The sequence below is a fragment of the Scatophagus argus genome, chromosome 4 (genome assembly GCF_020382885.2).
Source record: "Scatophagus argus isolate fScaArg1 chromosome 4, fScaArg1.pri, whole genome shotgun sequence".
Taxonomy (NCBI): domain Eukaryota; kingdom Metazoa; phylum Chordata; class Actinopteri; family Scatophagidae; genus Scatophagus; species Scatophagus argus.
In genome coordinates, this window is record NC_058496.1 from 24,402,917 (window position 1) to 24,426,784 (window position 23,868).

The window sequence follows — 23,868 nt, forward strand, 5'->3', positions numbered from 1 at the left end:
TGGAAGAGAATGGACAATGCAATGAGGATGATTCATGGAAAATTTGCATCTTCTAAAGTGAGGAATTTAAAAAACATATCCAGCCATTTTGAGTGTTGTAAACAAATTTATTTACTTCTCTTATAACCATTTCAAGTTTATGTCATCTTCACCCTCTGAAAAGGTCTTAATCAGCACAGGCCAGGGTGCAGACATGATAGGCATGACCATGATAGTAATCTTATTTTGTTTCTCTAGGACCTAGCAGGTTGTTGGAAACATCTCTCAGTAGGGTATTGCAATATAAATCTGAAAATTATGTCACAAAACTTCCATTCTGGCTATCAGACACAATCTACATTCAGTTATTGTCTGCCAGCAAGGATAACATAGACTGTTCCCATGTTCATTCCCTGCAAATGAGTTAAGATAAATACTCATAAAATGCTTTTCACTTACTGCTTCTCACTGATTTTTTGAGAAACTCTAATAATATATACAGACTTTAATACTTTGTTATTATGAAATAATAATCATTTCAAACCATTTACATGTTTTGAGATGATTCTCATGTCATGAGAATATAATAATATATATAGATATACAACCATGGAAGGCACAATCAATTAGTATAATGGATGTAAACATAGATTTAAAAAAAAAAAAAAAAATTTAGTATTTCAACCTGAATTTCTATTATTTGAGTTTATTGTTCTTTTTCTTTAAAGTCTCTTCTTATATACCTGAAATCCTTATACTGTTGCTGACTGTCATGGAAAATATATATGAAACATATCTGAAAAAACATATATATAGAAAATGCTTAGCCTTGCTCGGACATTAAAGATTAAAATATATTTCACTTTTGTGCCTGTTTTACACATCATACCATTTAAGTAGACTGTAGATAGAGCTGACCAGATTCATTTGGTACCTATTTGAAACATTCTGCATGAGAAATATTATGCACAACCAAAAATGGTCAAGACGCAAATGAGGAACTTTAAAGAGTACTCCACCATTTAGCATTGCACTCCTATAACACTGACAGATGTTTTTTTTTATTGTATACATTCTTCCTCCTTGTCAAAACCTGACACCTTCTTTACCCATAATGCAACTCAACCAGACTGTTTTGTCGGTTATTTGGGTGTGTTATGCTAGTAGCGGTTAATGAAACCTCAAGTCACTAACTTCAAGTCAAGATAAGGAGTAGACCACGGATATCTGTTTAAGTTCACTTATTTCAAACTCCACCCCCCTGAACTTGTGGTTTTCAATTCCAACCAATGCTGACACAAGTGACACAAAGGATTTATGCAGACTACTCTACGTATGCAGTAGTACTCTCCCAAGGCCTGTTATTAGATGTTGCGTAAAAGCAGTGGAGTTCCAATAAAGGATGAAGATGCATGAAGATACCAATAACTAGCAATCTCTGAAGCAGCAATGTGGCTTGACTTTAGCTTTAAGTTAGTAAGCTAACTTGTAGCTAGGTTAATATCAATTTGCTACTTGTTAACATGCTTGTTAACAACTGTGTCCATGGGTTCTCATGTCTCCCAGCAGCAATAAAATATTCCAACAGAATAAATATGAAGCTACACCATATGACCAGAAGTATGTGGACACCCAGAGACACCTATATGTGATTGTTAAATATCTCACTTCAACAGCCTCCACTTGTCTGGTTTCAGGCGCTTCACCAGATGTTGCACCTGGCTGTAGATATTACTTCAAGTTCTTCCACATCAAACTAGGAAAACAAATTCTTCATTGACCTGGCTTTGTGGAAATAGTCTGTCTTTTTCAATATGACAATACCCTTGTGCACAAAGTTAGAAGCACAATGTCTAAAATACTGCTGTATGCTGTAGCAATTTCTATTGCAAAAGTAATTTCGACGATTTTGAGACTGAGCCTATACCATGAAAAAATAGACCAAAGGTGCACAATGTCCTCATACTTTTGTGCATATTATGCGTGTACCTAAGTAAATGTTTCTAAAAGGACAAATGTGTGATTAAAGGTCATTATTAAAGAAAAGATTAGGGTTAAACCTTCATGTGTTAAATATCTTCCATTTTTGCCTTAGGGCAGCAGGTTGTGGTTCCTGTTCAAGTCTCTCAGGCTGTGCTTATGAGTGGCGGCTAAACATTACAGATCTGACAAAAAGGAAGTGGTACATTGTGTCATCGTTTTCTTTATGATGGTCTGCTGTCCTCAGCTTGCACATGGCTTTTGGATGCCCCGTTGGTCTGCGGGGACTGCAAGTGGTCAGGGAGCAGGACCTCAACGGTAAAGCTAACTCTTTTAGCCTGGAAGATGCTGTAAGTGTTGTCGAATCTCAGAACATCTGGGGAAGACAAACGGCACAGAATATTTCCTATACAACTGGATCTGCTCTTACGTTGCACTACCATATTCAGCATTTCTGCATATTGATATGACTGCACATCACAAAGCCTTCTGAGTAGCAGCCTATGCTGAGTGATACAGGATACTCACAGACTCCGGGGCGTTCACAGGTCACTGATCCATCCTCGGGCACTAAGTGGGCATTGTAGCGCTGGCTGGGCACAACTTCCTCCATCTGAGCTGCCTTCTTCCATTCACCCTTTCTGTCTTTCAGAAAAACTCCAAAGCCAATGTCTGCACTCTCAGTGGCAAACTGCCATCTGCAAAGATGGAAAAAAAAAGACTTTAAACTAATTAAACAATGAAGCTTTTTGTTTTGTGTTGTGTTGTGTTGTGTTTGTTCAATGATTTGTTTTACTTTTTGATGAAGTTCATGAATTAGTTAAGGTCACATATTCATACTAGTTTGGTCTGACAAGAGTGCAAAACTCAAGCTTAAGTGAGATATAAAACACATAAATGAAACAAAACCTCACATATTTCTAGCTGGAACCAGTGAATGTTTGCTTAATAAATTACTTTAAAATGACTTAATAACGTTTTATTGCTGCCACTGTGATACAACATCTTGTGTCCAGGTGACCTGAGAACACAGCCTGGGAACAGGATCTCATAGTCCAGCTGCTGAGAGGAACCTCGTTTGACGATCATACACTGCTCATAGTCCACCTTAACATGGTCCCGCACGTAGTAGGAGGTGGGAACTGGGCCGACATGATTTATCTGTAGTCAAGACAACACGTGAAAAGAATGAGGATCTTGTGTCAAAAAGCTAAATACATGAAATGTTAAAAGTTTGAAGGCAGGAGAAATGAGGCAAAAGAGAAACTCATCACTTACTGTGACTCTGTGACAGTGTCTGAATTCTTGTAATTTCATAAGTTTTGCACAAAAAGGCAAAAAGCATGCTTTTCCCCACTTTTCTTTTTATTAACACAAATATATAAATAAAATAAAATAAATATGAAACCCATCAACTCCTGTGGTTTCACAATACCGAACAGTGTAGCACATGAACTAACCAACACATGAGATAAATCAGAGCGTCAGTTAAATCCAGCTGATGATAATTAACATTATGTATATTATAGATCTCACACACACACACACACATTCACTCTACAGTTGTTTAAATTACCCTAAAGATGCTAAAAAATGCACATGGAGCAATGTGGGTCAATGCTTCTTTGAACTTTACTTTGCACTGAACAAGTTCAGTGCATTCTTTCAGGTCCATAAATGACACCAAATTCTTAAAGGAATAGTTTGACTTTTTGGGAAATACACAATGTTATTCTTGGCTTATTGCAAAGACTGGAAACTGAAAGAAACAGCTAGCCTGGCTATCTTCAACAGTAACAATAACCACTAGGGATGGGAATCGAAAACCGGTTCTTTTAGAGAACTGGTTCCCAGTAATTTGATTCCTTTGAATCGTTTGTTTGCTTGCCTGACGATTCCGTTTATCGATTCCACATACATTGCAAATGCATGATGACGTCACACGCAAGATGTGCATTTTGGTTCTGAACTTTTCCAACATGGCGTCAAGGCAGAAGCATTCTAAAGTTTGTTATACTTTAGTTTGCTATATTTCACGTGAAAAGATGATACCCAGGCTAGTTGCAACATTTGCAAAGCTTTAATTTTGTCAAAGGGGAGAAATACCTCCAATATGCAGAAACATCTGTCCACCCAGCACGCAATTAATTTGCGGAAACCACCTACCAACTAACCAAAGTTATTAACTTTATGAGGACTGCTTGGCCGGGTCTAGTGATTTCCTGGAATGACTTACACAGTCTAGTTGTGTCTCCCTTATTTCCAGTCTTTATGCTAAACTACTGCTAAATTAGATAACTCAGTTCCTATGACCTAACCAAAATAATACAGTACATTGTCAAGGACACACAGCTAGCTAACTAAAACTTGTATTTTAAAAAAAAGGTAAAACAAATGAAACAAACAAAAATAAAAACACTTTGAGGTTGAGCATCTCAATTCCTTGACTCTTGGACGTAGCCGAAATGAATTTCTCTCTTCCTGTTCATCATCTGTCCTGGGCCCAATTATTTATCTACAGAAACAGTGACAAATGCAGGGTCAGTCTGAATATTATCTATAAGTACAACTACTCAAGCTGCTCTGCTCTGCCCTTGTTGGTCATTACTACACTGTTTACAAAAGCATCTCAGGTTTGACTGCAACTCTTGCGCAGAGGCCATTTCTACACAGCAAAGACTGCAGCGGATATAAAGTGGGAGGGTTTTTCTTGAGTCTTTTAAGTAATTCATTTCTCATCTGCAATTTCCTGTGGATTGTCTGCAAATAAAAGATGTCATTACCTGTTATAATTCACATAGTACATCATCCAATTCAAGCCACAATCTTTGCATCAGTCCCTTGGTTTTACATTGGTTTATGTATAGAAGAGATTAAGCGCACTCAACCTATGTGCAGTTGTATTGATTCATTGTATTGATTGATTATTGATTGCTATGGGCAGCCAGTCCACAATGGTCCTTGCATCGTCATTGATTCATGTGTTTGTAGCCTGACTGTGACTTTGCAATATCCGTATTTAGGAAAATTAATCTGGAAAAACCAGTGGGAGGGGAAGTCACATAAACCATGGTTTGCCAGTCAAATGTAAACCCACATTTCAAGTGCACAGTATGCATATTAGCCAGCCGGTTTGCCACCAAAGCAAAGCTATAAGCTGCCAAACTAAATAAGCACAGTGTGAAAACCAGTGAAGGAACTGCAGGACAGGACAGATCTATGAAAACAGATTCTGTGAAAGAGACATCAAGCAAACTGTCGCATGCCTGACTGTACAGGAGGCTGATCAGCTATTGTTGGAATCAGACTTGCATCTAATGCAGGACTTTTCTGTCTGACTACTGTGTTAATTAATTTTGTTTTATATAATGAGTACAACTGGGGTATATTCAGTCGCATTTAGTGCATATTAGTTTAATCGTGTTGTGTGATTTTGCATCCATTTTCCATTTTATAATAGGTATCAGTATGGAACTGTAACACTGATTTCAACCATACTAATGCAAGACCATGTCTGTAAACCATGGCTTTATTTGTGGAGAAAAGTGACAGCTTGCCCCATCTGAGAAATATTCATCCAGGTGGTGCATTAAGTTAACTAAAAAAATAGTCCTTAATCTTAAATAACACAAAATACTAATAATCCAACACAGTGTGTGGGGAAAGGCAGGGGCAGGGTTATAAGGCATAACTGCAAAATAGCTGTCAAAAAAGGAACAGCTGTTATTACCAGGACAGATTTTACAGCTTATCAGTCAGAGAGAAAATGGAATTTCAGTTTTTGAAGACTTCAAATGATTATTTCTCTTCTTTACATTGTGTCTGTTCTTTACATAATTTCTGTTGTTTACATAATTTCTCACATGATTCAAAGGCCTAAACAACTAGATATTAAAAGATCACTGGTTCATCATCTGCAACAGAGACTCGTCTCTTCCAACTCTTCATCAGCCTACTTTAGTCCCAAGGTAGGCTGATGATACTAATCAGCCTGCAAATTCATTGACTCACCCTGGTCCGACAGCGAGGATCTCCGTCGGGATCCGTCAGTTTCCCCCCATATATCGCCGGCAACTCCTCTGCATCAATGTGCTTCAGTAAAACCTCCTGCCAGTTAGCTGTCAAACAACAGTGATGCCAATTTCCTCAAAAAGGGGGAGGAAGTAAAAGTGTAACATAAGATACAGTGATGTTTAATGTCTCACCTCCGAGGACATAGATCTTTTGTCTTGTGTTCTCACTCAGAAAGTGTTTGACAAGGTTGTAGGCCACAGGAAAGAGTTTGGGTGCTGCAGAAGAAAAAGTTACAGGTGTAAAACTCTGGTTCGTCAAAGATACTCATCTGGATTATCGTTTGTTTACTGTAATATGCTTTGATGGAGGAAGAACAAATTCACCTTTAATGACAAACAGCCTTTTCAAGCCCTCGGGGTAGTTGTCTTCAAACATCTGGAGGATCTGGTGACACAGAGGAACATTATTTGGCAATATTGACCAACCCAACAGTCTGCTCTGTCTCTTAGTTATTTGAGGTCTATGTTCACACTGCATGTGTGCGTCTCTGTACCTCCCCATATGTTTCTATAGCAGGCTTCCATAAGTGTTTCAGACCCAGACCTTCAACATCATAGATCATGGTGATTGACTCCACGTTCCTCCCAAGCTGGTTGAAAACAGTGACAGAACGACAGGAAAATTCATTCTGTGAAACTATAAAGTAACTAATAAAATGTGTGTTTATATAAATTAATTGGAGTTGGTGATTAATTTTTAGTTCCTCATGTCCACAAAGTGAACTTCTGAAATACACGGAGCCTTAATGGGAAATGTATCAGTATAAATATGCTGTTTAATAGTTAGTGTGCCAAAATAAAAGGACTTCTTATAGTTACTTTTCTTGGATACTGTTTGATAAAGGAAAATAAAATTTACTGCAGTGGTTTCCAAAATTTTTTGCTTGTAAAAATTTTATAATAGGATGGCAACTAACAATTATTTTCACTATTGATTAATCATTTAGTCCATAAAATGTCACAAAAAATGTGCAAAATGCTCATCATAATTTCCCAGAGCCTTAAATAACAGATTGCTTCTTTTGTCTACCCAACAGTCCAAAATCTAAAGACTCTTCAGTTACAGTCATTTTTATTTAAATATGAATGGAACGACTAATCACTAATCAAAATAGTTGGCAACTAAGTTTCTTTCAATCTACCAATCAATTAACTGACAAGGAATTGCAGTTCTACAAGTTGCATCGAAAAGTGGCATTACCTTCTCAGATTGTTTCATTTGACTAATTCTTAAAAATATTAAGAAGTCAAATTAGTATGTATTTTTAAAAAAAAAACAAAACAACAAGTCCAAAAAGTGATCCTAATTTGTGAGGCAGTTTTTTAATTATTCCCACATGAACATGTGTTTCATTTTCAGAGCTTTGAGTTAAACAGCCTCCCTCTACTTATAAACACTGCAATACGACAATAATACGACAATTCAGTGAACATGACCACTGGATCTCCATCTTATGATCTGTGGTCTCTGTTCTTACCCTTTGTGACTGCAGGTTACATTCCCTCTGCAGAATCTCACAGTCTCTGATCTTGGACTTGATGAAATCTTGCTTGGAGGCAGACAGGAAGAGGCCTTTAGGATCCACGGGTCCAATGACATCATACCAGATGGGGCTGCCCTCACGGTCATAACCACACATCCCTCCTGACAGATACTTCTCTATTACCTACAAACAGCAGCCATTTTAAATGTCAAACCAATGGTTTCTTCAGTTGTGTAAGAAGAGAATTCAGGAGGCATTTATTTTATTACTCTTTGAACCCACAGTGAGTTATGGTTTTAAGGTCTTTACCTCTGGTGGACGCCAGTCAGCGATTATCGTGTCTACTTTTATTTGTTTCCGGAATTCCAGATGCTGGAAGAAAAGATGGATCCATGTTAATCATTGGATTATTAATATAAAGGCCTACATTAAACTTTTTTGTACTTCCTCAGTGATAGACTGCATGTACAGTAGCGGATCCGCCCAAGCACAATGTAGTGATTTAAGTGGCTTAGTAGGTTTCAGACAGTCGGTGATGTAAAACCTGCCCAGTCAGCAGTACAGGGATCAGTTATGTATCGCAGTGTACACACACATCAGTGCCAACACATGATTACAACCACAAGCACAACAACAAAGGAGAAAGAAATGGTTATTTTGTTATATGAACATATATGTTTGTTTTCAGCCTGGCCGATAGATTTAACAAGTAATAGATCATTTTAATGCAAAAATGGAGTTAGGCTGGAGATCAGTACTCAGTACCATTAAGACATCAACTGAAATAACCCAGAAGAGTGGGCTCGTTTTGGCTGGATTATGTGCTTGATCTGTTAATGATTCCTGGTTAATTTACCCTTTGAGCAAAATGATAACGAGCCTTGCTTATGTTAGCATCTATGACATAGTCATGTTTATTGGCGAATGGGTTACTAAAAAGAAGGTACTGTGGTTAGCTAGCTGGCTAGATGTCAGTATGACAAGGGCATGTGTGTCTCGGCTTGTTTTGGGGTTCTCCTATCCCCTAGTGTACAAAAATCAGTTTATGCAGTTTTAAGTTTGGTGATTGTAAATCTTATTCCGTCTTAAACACTCACTGAATCCTTTTCTCTATATCTTATCTCCCCCAAGCTGCCGCGATGACTCAATTTCCCCACAGTGCACTATTACGACACGACTCCTCTCTAATCTGCTGCCACTCCTGAGCTGATGGCCTGAGCAGGTTGTGCTGTTGCCAACTGTACTTTAACACAAGGAGGCTTTGTGGTCGGACCTGGGTTTCCAATCCAGTACATGAGTTGTACTGGATTGCATTTCTACATGTATGTTACTATAAAAATGTCCTGTCCTACTCAATAGAGAAGCATGATCACGTTACCTTTCGCAGCATGGCCTCAGACTTCTGGACATTGAAGTTTCTGGCTGAAAAAGCATAAGAAAAGCAAAAAGAAAAAGATGAATAAAGACAACCATGGCTCATAAGTCAACAGCCTTTAACCAGAATTCAGAGAGGAATGTTTAGAGTGGGATCTCCACCAATGCCCTACACTTACTTTTGCATCTTATTTTATATACTATATTATATTATATTGCAAAGCAAATAAGCAAACTTTATTTATGTAGCACTTATCTAAACACAAGTTAACAAGTGTTCTATAGGAGAAGGAAAAACAAGATGAATATGCAAAAGAGACAAATACATAAAAAAAAGCCATACTGACTAGTGTGTTTAAGTTGTAAAATGTTTAAAATGAATGATAGACTGTATATGAACAAATAAAATAAGAACTGATCCGCAACCTGCAAACACAGATTCTGTAAGGTCATGTAATAACTTGTGTGATAACAATGCAACTTTAGACCTTTTTAAAGGGTTAAACCATGTCAATAATTCATTCAGTAAAGCAGATGAGGATGTTGGAGGGATTTTGCATCACACTTCCTGCCTGATTTTGTATCTAAATCTGGAGGAAATCCCTGAAACAATACAAACAACACATAAAAGTCAGTTTTGCAATCTCAAATTTTTATTGATACCCGCTGGGTATGACTTGTATAACATCTAAAAGATCTTCTTCTTTCTAACATGGTCTTTATTAAAACCACTGTGCCAGTATGACTGATGCAGAACCGGGTCGACACACAGACTCCTCTGTCTAATACTCTACATCTAATATGATTAGCTCCGCTGCTGACCGTCCGATGGAAAAGCACAACAGCGCTGTTGCTGTGAAGCAAGACCTACAACTTACTCCAGCAATGGATTACACTGTACCTAATGCTCCATCCTGGCACCTTAACTAGGACATTGAGTGACTTAGCATTACAAAAGCACAAAGCAGATTCTGGCACAAGACCAGAGCATGTATTATTGTGAATCATTCATAAGTGTTACATATCAATTCCCAACCTTGCTGAATAATAACAGTGGTTGTGGAGCTTTTATAACTAATAATAAACACAGTAATGGTAGGCTAGATGAGTGGATCGCCTTCTGCTTCTCAGCCTGGAAATATATCCCTTATTATATGAGGTGTGTCTGATTATATCTGTAACAAAAGTTACAGACACAAGTTCAGATGTCTGATGATCTGAAATAAACTCTAAGCAGTGGTAGACGTTCGTGGTACAAGTACAACACAATCAGCTCACTATCTGATAACATGTAATGATATGGCCACGAATACACGCAAATATCTCACATGGCTAGGTCCAGGTTTAATAAAACTTGGAGGGACTTTGTGATCATGCTGTGGTCTTTTCAATCATCACCCTGAAAGCTCTACAGTAGGTTTCAAACTTATCAAGAAATGCACACTTCAAAGGCAAAATATGTAAAACTTTGAACATTAATATAGCAGTAAACAACTATTTGAGATCCTGTGCCAAGAATAAAGTCACACTCCCTCTTAGTGTGCTGTATTCTGAGCTTCTCTGTTGTTTTGATTGCTGGGTCAGTCGCATGTTCATGGAAGATACCTGGGAATGATCTGGTTCAACACTAAACTGAGGGCAAACTTAGAAAGCATTTGTTAAGTTACAGAAGGGTTGTTGGCCTCTAGCACAGGACTTACCTTCTGTCATATGGGGGAAGCAGGGTCTAACTGGAACTGTACCACAATTTAACATTTTAATATCCACTGCTTTACTCACAATACTAAAAGGAATACATGTTTTAAAGTGTGATAGTTTATGTACTTAATTTGCAATTTGCTTCTTTGTTCTGCCAGCTAAAAGCAGTGAAATATCCTGAAATCAGTTCCTGAAACCTTTTACATTTGCCATTGCAAAAGCAGTTCTTTCATGGACAAAAAAAGCACATGTTTTACCGTATATCAGTTGTGCCTTTCATTTCATTTTGAATCAATCCCTATTTGGTTCTATGCAATGATACTATTATAAGGTCAATCATTAGTGGTCACTGTGTGCCACGTCAGGCTATTTGCTTTAAATCAATGAGCTATACTCACTGTTCCCACAGCGTGAATTTGAGTCATCTGTATATCCATGTGGAAAGGGAAATAACTTGAATCATACAGAGCGTACACTGGCCAAACAAACCCTCATTGTCCGTGTTAGAAACCATGACACTGGCATTTCTGAGAGTTGTTTTGCAACCATTATGGTCATTTAGTAAGACTTCATTAAAGAGGACAATACGCCTTCACTGTCGCTCTCTATTCCTGTTATGAAACAACTTTGGGGGGAAGGCAGGACTTGCAGGGAGAAACACAGCAGCAGCTGTGATACACTGTAGTGCATCTTTAATGCGATTAGGCCTGGATTAGCTTGATACACAGAGTTCTAGACCTCTGCTCCATAACTAATTAGCACAAGGCCTCCTTTAATCAATGCTTCCCATTTTCTCAAGCATCTGATAACATGTAACCCCAGCGAGCGCTCTCGGAGGGTTACATCTAAGATCTTTTAAAACCCTTCAGTACCACATTTGCTATTCCTATTTGCTACAGGTTTTTAATACAGGTTTTATGGTTCATATATATATTATTATATTCAATAGGAATGATATGGCATAAGAATTAATTATTATCACAGATTTCTTTCAATAATTCCTACTGATATTAACTGGTGTAAGTTTTTGCTACTGACACTTGGACATTATGAGACGTTGAGCAGCTTTTCAGCTGCAGCTAGCAGTGGTGACAGTGTGCTGACAGGTCTGATGCTGCAGGCTGAAACCACGAGAAAGGATTCATAGCGTTCTGCAGCACAATCCGCTGTGGCAAAAATCCCACTTGAAGTTTTTATAACTCACAGTCTGGAGGAGGAGTAAAATGCAAAAATGTTTTAGAACTTTTCAAACTAAATTCAAGGCTTTCTTCAGGAAGCTGAATCCACTGCTTTTCCAAGACCCTACAGACACCCTGCCTCAGCCTCAAGAAACCTTGACATATTCCCTCTCTGTTTTAGCTGCTGCTGAGTAGCTGCTTGGTTTTTCAGTTGTTCATTTAAGCATCGTGTTCAGGCATGAAAACCATATGAGTTTCTTTCCCAACCCCGACAAAGAGAGGGGTTTACTTGTATTGCATCACGTCCTTTGATGTAATATTCCACTGCAGCTTCTGTTTATTGCACAAGTACAACAGCACCTTCAGATTTTCACCATCAGATGAGGAAAACAAGGAGAAATTTACCACAACAAAGAGGAATTACGAGAGAGGTTTTGCTGTGAGGGCAAGCGGTGGTCATAGCAGCAGGTGCCTCATGTTCAACTCACCTCTGAGCCATCGTAACAGGAAGTGGTCATGCTGTGCAGGAAGTTGAGGAAGAATGTCTTGTATCCTCTCTCGAAACTGTAGGCAGGGGAAGGAGAGAAGACAAGACACATGATCAGTTTTCAGGGTAATCTTTAACTCTCAGTTCTGATCCTGGAGATGAAAAAACACATTGTTGAGAAATACAGTACTTCTCTGTGTTAAAAGTAATTATAGTTTCAGTCAATGAGTTCAGATTAGTAGGTTTCATTTCCTAATGCTGCTGAAACTTGTCAAGTCAAGTCAAGTCAAGTCAACTTTATTTGTATAGCCCATTTTTACAAGCAGTTTGTCTCAAAGGGCTTAACATAACATCAGCAACATCCTCTGCCCTTCGACCCTCACATCGACTAAGGAAAAACTCCCAGAAAAACCTTTAACAGGAAAAAATGGAAGAAACCTCAGGGTGAGCAACAGAGGAGGGATCCCTCACCCAGGACGGGCAGACGTGCAATGGATGTTGTACAGGCAGGAAAGCAATTTGCAACATGAGAACTTGTGAATTCGTGACTAATTATTTTATACACTTCAATGACAATGGCCTTCAGACATTGTGGGTAGAAAAACAGTCAAATGTGAATCATTGAAATTAATCTGCCATTTTTTCTGAATTAATTGATTCATCCTTTGGCTTATAAATTGTAAGTTAATTGTAAAATAGGTTACATCAACATTTCTTCAAACCCAAGCTGACATATTTCATTGCTTGTTTTGTTTGATCAGCGGTCAAATACTCAAAGGTGTCCCATTTGCTATGACATATGATGGAGAAAAACTGCAAGTTTCCACAAGATTTGAAGTGTCAATGCTAGAAAATTGACAACGATTAGCAAATTAGGATTTGACAATTTTCGTAGTCATATGTAAAAGAAACTGAAAATCTGTTAGTCAGGTAAAACAAGCAGCCAAACTAGATAGATGGAAGCTGTTCTTTATCATTGGTCTATTAAGAAAGACATTAGCTATTAGTATTATTCTATTATCTATTAGTATTAGTAATGACAGGTGGGTTATTAGAAAGTGGTGCCATGCCTCCTTTCCTTTCTCTTATCATCATCATCATCATCATCATCATCATTATTATTATTACTAGTATTATTATTATTGTTACTATTATTACTATGATTATAGTAAAACTTACTTGCTCAAGTGCTTCAGCCTGTTTAGGACTGAGATCTCCAACTCTTCCGCTCATAACTGCGACAACAAGATGCGAGATAAGGACAGAGCAAAGTCAAATTAACAGAGAGACAGAGGGAGACAGAAAGAGAAACAGCACCGTCGGTAACCCTGACAGGCGGATTTCTGTGTCTCTAACACCTCCCCGTGATGCTCATTCACTGCCTCAGTGTCCTGTTATCCTCGCTGTCAGCTGTCTGTGGATGAAAAACGGACAGAAGGAAAAAAAATGTAAACAGTCGCACCGCCCGTTGGACATGCAGTCAAACCGGCTGACTCGGCCAAAGACAGGAGAAATGACAAGAGGATTACTCGCGACAAGAAAGAGGAACCACCGAGAGAAGAAGTCCCGCCCCCTCTTCTAGCTTCCATACTACTAGCATCATCTTTCTGGCAGACTTGAACCAATATATATATAGATATATATATATATATCTATATATATAGAGAGAGATATGTGTGTGTGAAATAAATGGCTAGTGTGTGAGATTTATTAATTATCTGTGAATCTACTACTGTATTGCCTGATAAAGTGTGGACAGCTTATCATTTTAACAGAAAAAAATATTTTTTGTCAAGTGTTGTTCACTGATGTAATGTAACCTACATAAACAACATTTAGGCCTGTCCAAGAATTGTATAAGAACAAATGCAATACTAGTTCTTTACTTGAGCACTTCCATTTTTATACTTTGTGTCTTGACTACATCTCAGAGGCAAGTATTGGAGCCTATTTTTTTCTCCACAACATCTGTCTGACAAATAAGAAGAAGAATTAAGATTCACTTTATTGACAGTATATATATTTTTACATACACACACTGAATTCGTCTTCTGCATTTGACCCATCCTTAGTTGAACACACACATGCAACACCCAGCAAATTACATGCAGTGAAACACACACACACACACACAGGAGCAGTGGGCAGCATCAAGCACCCAGGGAGCAAATTGGGGTTTAAGTGCCTTGCTCAAGGGCACCACACTCAAATTTTTCCTGCCCGTCCAGTGGGGGAATCGAATCAGCAACCCAAGTAATCCTCTGATCACAAGCAGCTTCTCCAACCTCTAGGCCAAGTTTCTAGCTAATTTTCAGGTTATGCTTACCCTATTTGTCAGATGAAAACACATGCATCTCCATTGTGGTGATTTTAAATGTTTGTGACAGACTGAAGGAAGGAGTGTTCTTTCATGGGGTGTGAAATGTATCCTACTTCTTATGCTGAATAAATAATTTTAAACCCCCTTTTATATATCTTCATATAATGTAATGTATACATTATACATATTAGTAAAATGCTGACAAGAGCCATTTTTCTGAATAATGAGTACTTTTACTTTTGACACTTAATATAATTTTTTCTGATAGTACTTGGGTTGCTTACATACTTTTTCTTAATTCTTGAATGCAGAACTTTTTCTTGTAGTGACTGTTTACAGTGCGGTATTCCTACATTTAGGCCTGCTTAAGGAAAATACCTAAATACTTTTACTAATACTTTTGTTACTAAGCACCTTAACATTCATAATCATACTAAAGGTACAAAAAGCTTTGTTCTACTGGGTGTCAGGTTATTGGCAGACCCAGAGGACTCCAGGATGTCAGAGGGCACAAAAGCTTGAACAATAAAATGTTAAGAAAATTTTACTTATTAGCTTATCATGATTTTCTTTTAAATTAAATGTGACATATTGACAAATTGAGGACATGTTATTTTTTTGATTGTTTTTTGCACCTTTGACAAAATCGTGGAAAAAAGATACGTGGGTCTGGTTATAAACTTCTAAGTCATTCATATACAGTTAATTAGAATAGACAATCTTTGTTAATCTGAAAATCTCGAACATGCGCACATAGAACAACCTTAAAGAGTTTTGTTTTTTGTTTTGTTTGTTTGTTTCAGTTCAGCAATTAACCAGGTACTCCTTTTTTCCAAGTTTCCCAAATCGTAGACAGTGTAATATTGTCACACTGTGCGAGTACAAAATGAAAGACGTATAAGTTGTTTAATTTTTCGCGTTCAGTGGTCACTCACAAAAAATATCGCGCTATGACAATGAAAGACTTTTACTTATTTGGATAAAATAAGGCCCCGCGACCCTGACGGATGGGCGGTACAGAAAATGGATGGATGGATGGATAAAATAAGGCATGGGTTTGACGGCTTTATACACCACGTCACCTGTTCAGCTAGTAGCTAATTTGAGCTTGAAAACGAAGAAGGAAGTAGCATATGGCACACTCTGAAGTTGCTACAGTTTTCTCTGGTTGTATAAACGTAATTGTCAGAAAACTGAGTGTAAGTTAAAGGAAGAAGCTCGAATTTACGCTAAAGTTGAGTTTTATTTCATTGTGGTGTATAGTTAACTAAAACAATTCTGTTTTCGATTTATTTTCTACAAGTGCATCTCCAAGTTAGCATTGTGCACAAGAAAATAATCTTCTCGCCTCTTCCGGTCAGAACCGGAAGCTGTATGCTCTTGTTTACATCCTCTGAGGGGTCTAGCTAACTGGCGAACAAAAACGCTAGCAGCTTTTCCAAAATGATTTTTTCGAAAAGGTGATTAGGTTTGTATATTTAGAGTTTTGAGCTGTAATTTCGGTCGGCTGTTGCTCGGGCCATGGGTTCAGCTCGCTACTGGTGCTGTTTCTGTGCAACAGTACCGCTCGTCCTGCTGCAGTGCCCGGGGCTGTTGCTGGTCAAGGCGGAACAGGTCGCTTTGGTGGAGGTTTTCTTGGAGCAGCGGCCCGGTGTCAGCACTCTGCTCCAAGGGCAGGTGGTGGAGTCCAACAAGGGCAGCAGGAGCTCAGAGCACCGTGACCAGGACCAAGAAGAGCTGGAAGGAGAGCTGGTCCTGGTGAGTCGGTCAGAGATGTGTCGCTGTTTTATGCTCAAAATTGGACGGTTGTGGTAAATAAATTAAAATTGTGATGAAAAGATATGAGACCGCAGAAAGCACCGAGAATGCAGTTTATTCATCCATTATGCAAGTAATTAATAGATTAATATATTGCAAATTAGTTAATCTATTGGCAATTATAATCTAATCTAAGTACAAATGTCAGAGTGTATGTACAATCATAAGTGTATAGTATAGTATAGGGACAGTCATAAGTGCTATAATAATAATTACAGTGGGAAGTAAACAGCACTACGTTACTAAAATTCAGTGATTTTTCAGTATATTCAAAAAGATTGTTGTGTTACCAGTTCACTTGTAAAGGGATTTTGAACAGACACACCTGACAACATTAGGACAACATTTCTGCCCTGCAGTACAAACGTTCAGCCTGTCTTCTGTCATCAGGTTCAGGATGAGGAGCTGCAGGTGAGCGGAGGGAAAGAAGAAGACGACACCAAAAAGCAGGAGCTGTGGATCGGTGTGGTTCCTGTGGAGATGGATGACAGCAAAGCCTCCACGGGAAACCAAGAGTCCTTTGCTGATACAATGGTCAATAAAGTAAGAAGTTTAATTTATTCTAAATGTGTAGTGACTTTTGAGTACACATACACAACATACTTAATATGCATCCTGTCTGTTAAAGATGAAGCGAGCATTGGTCCTCGGAGCGTCTGCGCTGATCATTCTGGCTCTCAACCAAAACACTGTTAGTGAGGTAAATCTGCGCAGTTTCAGTGTCCAAACTAAACCCTGTTTCCTGGAACTAAAGTGTAGGCTGACAACATAAGTGTAAAAGACCTAAAATCTGTTTCTGTCTGTTGTAGATGGATCTGTCTCAGGTGCTGTCCAAGCCCATCATTGTGATCCAGACTTCTGAAAATGTCACCAAGCTGATTGGAGCCCTGCTCAGGTCCAGAGCACTTTATTATTTTTTACAGATACTCTCAAAAGGTGGTGGGGGTTGGGGCAGATACTTTCATGTGCACCCTTTACCTCGCATCGCAAACTAGTCAACTAGTTTAAGGCAAAACCTAGACAAGATCCAGCTGTATGCTGAACTTTAGTACTTTTTGAATTGTGTCATTATTATTTGTTATTCATTAATCTAGCAATGATTGTGACCAGTACCTGAGTCTGATTTTTATTTTTCTGTCTTTTGGTTCTGCACATTGTGCACATAGGTCACACACTTAACCAGATGTAAAAAGAGTAAAAAAGAGCTGTACTAAATGAACTCAATCTGAAAACCAGCAAGCATCACCAAATTCCTACAGTTTTTACAATTTTTTTTTTTTAAATAAAATGATCCCCATAGTCCAAAACACAATCTCTCATACGTGAGTGTCATTATAAAAGAACTAAAACATGTAAACCTGTGTAACTCAAGGTATTGTTACCTTATCTGGTCATTCACAGGAATCGGGTTAGTGTACATCTAAATGTAATGAAGGAGGATCTTTATTTACACTAAGTGACAGCTTTCTCTTTCTACAGGGGTCTTCAAGCGACAGCCAAAATCACATACAAGACAATCCTGCAGGACAACTTGGTGAGCTCCTCACTCTCTCAGCTGACAGTGTGTGTTCTGAGTTGTTAGTGCCCTCCAGTGGTGAGTGAACAGATGACAGGCTGAGCTGACTGAGCGCATGCTGCTGTGTGTTCGGGCAGGGAGCCACACTCACGCTGTGGTCCAGCTGTGGTCGATCGAGAGGAGGTCGCTACGGAGAGTGGCAGGGGGTCATCTGCACGGGGGAGACCAACTCTCAGGTCCAGGTGGGGGAGCAGAACAAACAAACAAACAAACATGCGCATGCACGCACACACATTTTTTTTTTAAAGGGGCTGTCAGACTTGGGGATTGTCATCGATTTTAAACATCAAAGTCCGTTTACAGATGTTGAAGAGTACTACTGAATGTGTAAAGAAAAGCTGTGTGTGTAAAGCCTTTGATGAAGTCAGATAAGCGAGTAATATGATTCGGCTTCAACTGGGGCTGAAAACCACAAGTCTGAAAATGAGAAAAATCTGAAAGTGAGCTCACCAGACCTCTGGAGCTTCCTCCTCATCCTCAAGTAACCCTTTTAACAATAAACACACCAAACAGTCACTGTTACTATTTTAATTGACAGTTTACCAGTGTTAATTTTGATTATTAATTTATTTTTTTTTCTAGAATAATAGCAATATTAAAATAAAGACAAATGACATTGCAATACAGTTTGACGTTTTTTCCTCTTCTCTACTGCCAGAAGCTTGTTCTGAGCTGTGGTGTGGCCCAGACTGATGAACAAAGTAATTTAAATGAACTGTAAAGGGACCAGATGATAAAGTAATGTTGCTCTGTCCTGTGTGTCAGTAGAAGTACCTGCAGCAGCTGTGGGACACTGTCCTCCTGGTAGCTCTGATCCTCAGCACTGGAGTCATCGTTCAGGCTCGCTGGCAGTACCAGGACCACCAGCTGAACGACGACTTAGAGGTAAATTATATCATCACAGCTTATTCTTTAACACATTTTGCACTTTGTAGTGTTAACATTTTGACAGTGGGTAAAAGTAAGTAGACCCTGTACTTAAGTACAGTTTGAGGTAGTTGTACTTTACTGGAGTGTTTCTATTTTTCGCTTCTACACCACATTTCAGAGGCAGATATTGTTACTCCACTTTATTTATTTGAAAACGCTAGTCACTCTTTTTACATTTATGTAAAAGGAACAAATTAATTGTGATGATAAAATTTCATTGATCCTTTTAAATTCTACAGACTATCCAGAAGTACATAAAGTCATTAAAATTGGCTCCACTAGCTTCAACATTAAACTGATGAACACGTGAACGTATCAACAATCACAGTCCAGTGACAGAAGTTATTCTGAAACTGGCCTTCCTGCTTAATGAGTACCTCCACATTTAGTATTTTGATAGACTTAGACATAGACTTCACTTTATTGATCTCTTTGGAGTGACTCCCTCAGGGAAATTGAATTTCCAGCAGCACACAGGGCAGTTTGCAAACAACAACAAACAACAACTATTTGCAAACAGGAGAGATAAGGATAAAATATAGAGAACTGATAAAATAAAGAACTGTACTACATTGTTGATCTAATGCTACCACTAAAATGGATGCATTTGAATGCATGTTTTTTTTTTTTTGTAACAGAGTAGTTCTGCACTGATCTGCGTCCGTTTTTTCCACCACTGCCGGTGGAGGTTTCATCGAGTTTCATTAGAGCTGATGGGAACTTGATGCACTGACTGCTGTGTTATCATAACTATGTTTGAGTATGTTTTAAATATCAATATGTACTCTTTTAATCCTCTTTGTTTTGGCAAATTATCATTAAATACATTTGTCCCCACATTCTCTTCATTTGATGCACTTTATGCATCTGAGCCTGTTCAGACCATGACACTTATGTTGTGCAGATGACCTTTGGTCAAACACAGTTATCTATTTTACACCATGATTGCAAAGGTACCTCCTATATTTTGTAAGTTTAGCAAAATCCTTCACTCTTTGTAGTTGTAGGAGCCAAACGCAATGTTATGGGGAAGCATGGTGATTCTATATTTGTTGTGGGTAGCACAAGGGGCGCTGTGGTCATTCAGCCCATAAAGGGTATAAATGTAATGGGAAATCGGGGGCCATGAGGTGTTGTGTGACCCGGGAAGGGCCAACGGTTTTTTGACAGCTGCGGTGTCGCTAGGACACAGGCATTGAATGTTGGGGAAGATGAATGGACACATTCTGTTGTTGCATCGAGAATAAAACATTGTATGGAACAGTCAGTGGAGACTTGTGAACTCATTCCTGATCAAGAAAGGAAATTGGGACAACTTGGCGCGTCAGAAAGGTCGCTCCCTCAGTAGCTTGTAGTAGACTAAGCTCCTATAGTAGTTGTGATACTGCTGCTTCAGTAAAGTGTAGTTGTACAGTGTGGACACAATCTCTTGTCACATCCAGTTGGATTCAGGTGGCTAAAGTTGTTAATGAATTTGTGTAAACCTGTAATAAATAAGTAAAATAAATGTTACACGTGTGTAACACATCTTACCTACCTGTGAGGACAACCGAAGTTTTGCCTGTTTTGCTGTGCAGTTAGTATCCACAGACAAGCAGCTGAAGTCATGTTGATAATGTGTTTCGTGATGTTCTGCTGTGTTGCATTCTTCAGCTCCTTCCTAAACAAGATGTTCTGAAGAGAATGTCGTCCCTCAAGACCAAAACGTATCGTCAGCCCACACCGTGGTGTGACCCATCCCAGCCGGTGGAGACGGACAACTGTGCAGTCTGTCTGGAGCCGTTCAACAACAACCAGGTCCTCCAACCCTCCTACGCTTTCTGACCTAGACTTAGCTGATAATTCATGATTTTAAAAAAACATTTCAGAGGCGGGTGATTGTGTAAAATGTTGATGTGTCTTGTGCTGTTGTCTCAGTGTCTGCGCGTCCTGCCGTGTCTCCACGAGTACCACAGAGACTGTGTCGACCCGTGGCTGCTGCTGCAGCACACCTGCCCTCTGTGCAAACGTAGCATCCTCAGTGAGTGCACATCACAGCATCAAGCACAGCTGCACAACACTCACATCAACAACCAGACAGATAACCAGACAACTGCTGCTTATCTTCGTCATCAATTAAATTTTCATTTATTTCATTTTAGATATTTTGTCATATTTGTCATATTTCGCATTTTCATCGTCATATGAACATGCAAGATAAACACATCGCAAAATTGAAAAGTGATGCATTCACACACCGTGCATTCATACTCGACATGCAAAAATCTGCCCTTTCAGTTGAAGTCCTGGATACGTGTATATTTTTTATTCCAAAGATATTTAGTTTCATACAACAGAAGACTAAGAAAACTAGAAAAATTTGCATTCGAGGGGTTGCTGGCTGCTTGCCTCATCAGCTTTTCAGTAAAGACAAAAAAACCAAAAACAATCAATCAGTTATTATCGGCCCATTAACTGATGTAGTGCTTCAGCTCAAGATTCCAGTTGCTTTTCTGTTCTCCATCCTTCTCCAGGCAGCGTCTGCAAAGACAGTTAACGGTCGCCTCACCTCCGCTGCAGCAGCTCTGGGAGCCTCTTGTCTCTTCCTCTGTGACACTCCAGTTGCCCTTGTATGTTTCTTGCTGACCTCATGCCTCCTCCTTCCAGCACTGGATTGTGGGAGCTCATCGACACAGGTGGACAGCCGTCTGGACTGTGGAGCAGTCTGATCTTGATGTCTTGTTGATGCAGCAGGTCTCACAAAAATATAGTGTTTGTGTGAACACAGTACTGTGAAGTACTGTACCGGTACTGTTGTGTGTGAACAGTACTTCTTCCTGGGATCATGTCACTACATAATTGTGGAAATATTTATTGTATTGATATACAGCAGTGAAGATGTGACTCATGAGGGCGCTGGTGCTCAGTGTGACTCTTCAGACCAGCACCTTCTGCTTTGTGTTGGTGCATATAGCAGACAAACAATATGTTTGGTTTTTAATTGGCAGACACCGATAGCCTGAGTGAAAATTCCAGTTCAGTAGTTTCCGCAAGGACATTCGGTGCTTTATGGTTTTAAGCATGGAGGTCCATACGATGTCAATAATCCACTTAATAAGAGGGCCGTGACCGATTCCATCCAGTGTCCAGACTCATACATTGCTGTTAAATGTTGTAGAGGTTCTGTAGTTGTAGTCCAGAACAAACTGTGGTACAGTGGGTAGCAGGTGTGGACAAAGCATTTGCACCTGTCCTTAACACGCCTTACGACCAAACTGCAGAGTGGTGTTTGTTACAGTAGCTAATTCATTAATTGTGTGACCGCTTTAAACGATTAGCAGGAGTTCACCTCAAACTTCATGTGGAAAAACATCAACAGCTGATTAGCATCGTTTAGGATAAAGACAGACAGGTAGCCAGCTAGCATGGCTCTGTCCAAAGGTAACAAAATCCTCTTATCCACACCTCTAAAGTTCACTAATTAACACATGATAAAAGTTAAGTTGTGGTTAAAAAGGGGTTATGTGCTGCACTGTTTCTTGGTCTCTGCAGGTTGGCAACCTCGCGATGACGACAAAACTTCAGGAAGTTTCTGGCCATCCTGTAATCCAGCATCCTCCTTAAAACCATCACTTATCTTTTTTCATATTTTAAATTAGACAACAAGATGTAATTTTAATAACTGAGCTTTAGATGTGCTGGTAGGCAGGTTTTGTTTGGACCTCTGGACAGAGCCAGGCTAGTCATTTCCCCATTTTCTGTCTTTATGATAAGCTGCCTGCTGGCTGTACACATGTGAAAGTGGTATCAATCGTTTCACCTAACTCTTGGCAAGAATGCAAATGAACTTATTTCTCAAAATATCAAACGCTCTCTTTAAAAGATGTTTATATTTGTAAATAGTTATACCCAAATAATTCTACACTACAATGTGAAATTAGTTTATTAATTTCTGTGAAAAGCTGCAGCACAGTAAAACAATTGACTTACCAAAGGAGTGTGAAGATAAATTCATCTCGTCTTTAAGGAAAATAATTTGAATTATTTGTAATACATTTAACTCCAACTTTGCAGCTGCAATCTGCAGCATCTCCAACACATTCATTCTATTTGATTTTGGCATTTTGTCAGCGATGACTCAACTCAAAGGATGTCAAAAACATAGCATTGTTGTATTTATTTGTGTTTTTTGCAAGGCTAACTCCGAACTCAGAAAGCTATTACATGTGCTTTTTTTGTTATAAAATCCTCCAACAGATCTGTTCTCTTTATAGAAAATAGTATGTGCATGGCAACATGGGGGCAATTTCCCCACAGCTAGTAAGAGAGGCACAGGGCCTCTCAGTACAGCATGTGCTTCCAAACACAACAGCATTGTTACAAGATGGCCACGATAGATTTTTCCAGATTTCCTTTTTATGGATTGAATGCTGGACAACAATGATGTGATTTAGGTGGAGGGCATTGTATCCGTGCACTTGAACGTTACATGCAAGCAGTGTTCACACAACCTACTCGTACAGGACAAGTAGTTAGAGCAACACAGTCTACCACTCATGTCCAGAACTGATCACTGGGTCAGTAATTGTTCTTCCAGCTACAGAAGGAGCTGTAGTCTCCTCAAAATGCTGGATGTTGCCTCCTTCTACTCCTAGGCTGTCTATTTCATGACGATGTCAAAGATCGATTACTCTGGATCGATTACTCTTAATAAACTTATTTGTTACTTGGCAAAAATAAAGGGCTTATTTTTTTGTCCTCAGTCTTTGTTTGTAATCTGCTATAAACGAAAATCACTAGAGTCAAAGAGCTAAACGTCCTTCAGGCTCAAACAGTAAAAGCAGATGTACAGAGTCTCAAACATTTCAGCAAACCTCAGATCACAAAAGATGCCAAAATGTGGCCCTGCCAAAAGAAATGGCAATAAACTAAATCAACTTTCCAACTTCTCATCAGTCAACAAATCAAACCAGTTTTGTCTTTGAGTAAAGA

General features: G+C 38.9%; 2 protein-coding genes across 6 annotated transcripts; one reads left to right on the forward strand and one right to left on the reverse strand.

Moving 5' to 3' along the window:
* Positions 1 to 1,685: 1,685 nt before the first annotated feature.
* On the reverse strand, positions 1,686 to 13,718 carry LOC124057550 (SEC14-like protein 2). 3 transcript variants are annotated; one of them, XM_046385933.1, is made up of 13 exons: positions 13,571 to 13,718; positions 13,433 to 13,488; positions 12,255 to 12,330; positions 8,895 to 8,938; positions 7,826 to 7,888; positions 7,511 to 7,699; positions 6,527 to 6,622; positions 6,357 to 6,417; positions 6,165 to 6,248; positions 5,971 to 6,077; positions 2,936 to 3,120; positions 2,488 to 2,657; positions 1,686 to 2,335 (listed from the first exon to the last, which is right to left on the reverse strand). In XM_046385933.1, exons 2-13 carry the CDS (start codon positions 13,484 to 13,486, stop codon positions 2,184 to 2,186), a joined length of 1,281 nt encoding a protein of 426 aa, XP_046241889.1. In that variant the 5' UTR covers positions 13,487 to 13,488; positions 13,571 to 13,718; the 3' UTR covers positions 1,686 to 2,183. The 3 variants fall into 3 exon arrangements, with proteins under 3 accessions (XP_046241889.1, XP_046241890.1, XP_046241891.1); XM_046385934.1 differs by having other exon boundaries at positions 13,612 to 13,630; XM_046385935.1 differs by having other exon boundaries at positions 1,687 to 2,335; positions 2,981 to 3,120; positions 13,433 to 13,717.
* Positions 13,719 to 15,710: 1,992 nt separating this feature from the next.
* rnf215 (ring finger protein 215) lies at positions 15,711 to 23,617 on the forward strand. Of its 3 annotated transcripts, none has more exons than XM_046385949.1 (10): positions 15,714 to 16,331; positions 16,782 to 16,925; positions 17,020 to 17,091; positions 17,201 to 17,286; positions 17,871 to 17,925; positions 18,045 to 18,149; positions 18,736 to 18,852; positions 20,551 to 20,694; positions 20,815 to 20,917; positions 21,411 to 23,617. In XM_046385949.1, exons 1-10 carry the CDS (start codon positions 16,095 to 16,097, stop codon positions 21,431 to 21,433), a joined length of 1,086 nt encoding a protein of 361 aa, XP_046241905.1. In that variant the 5' UTR covers positions 15,714 to 16,094; the 3' UTR covers positions 21,434 to 23,617. The 3 variants fall into 3 exon arrangements, with proteins under 3 accessions (XP_046241906.1, XP_046241905.1, XP_046241904.1); XM_046385948.1 differs by having other exon boundaries at positions 15,718 to 16,331; positions 16,782 to 16,934; XM_046385950.1 differs by lacking the exons at positions 20,551 to 20,694; positions 20,815 to 20,917; positions 21,411 to 23,617 and adding an exon at positions 19,536 to 20,515 and having other exon boundaries at positions 15,711 to 16,331; positions 16,782 to 16,934.
* The last annotated feature ends 251 nt before the right edge of the window (positions 23,618 to 23,868 follow it).

What these genes read in the sequence shown, in the direction of transcription:
- rnf215 (XM_046385948.1), top strand. Translation starts at nt 16,095, where the DNA reads ATGGGTTCAGCTCGCTACTGGTGCTGTTTCTGTGCAACAGTACCGCTC. An exon ending in CTGATTGGAGCCCTGCTCAG is followed by an intron (nt 17,287 to 17,870) that starts GTCCAGAGCACT and finishes CTCTTTCTACAG; the next exon opens with GGGTCTTCAAGCGACAGCCA. An exon ending in AGCCGTTCAACAACAACCAG is followed by an intron (nt 20,695 to 20,814) that starts GTCCTCCAACCC and finishes CTGTTGTCTCAG; the next exon opens with TGTCTGCGCGTCCTGCCGTG.
- LOC124057550 (XM_046385933.1), bottom strand. Translation starts at nt 13,486, where the DNA reads ATGAGCGGAAGAGTTGGAGATCTCAGTCCTAAACAGGCTGAAGCACTT. An exon ending in GTAACCTGCAGTCACAAAGG is followed by an intron (nt 6,623 to 7,510) that starts GTAAGAACAGAG and finishes GTTTTCAACCAG; the next exon opens with CTTGGGAGGAACGTGGAGTC. An exon ending in AAGGCTGTTTGTCATTAAAG is followed by an intron (nt 6,249 to 6,356) that starts GTGAATTTGTTC and finishes TTTCTTCTGCAG; the next exon opens with CACCCAAACTCTTTCCTGTG.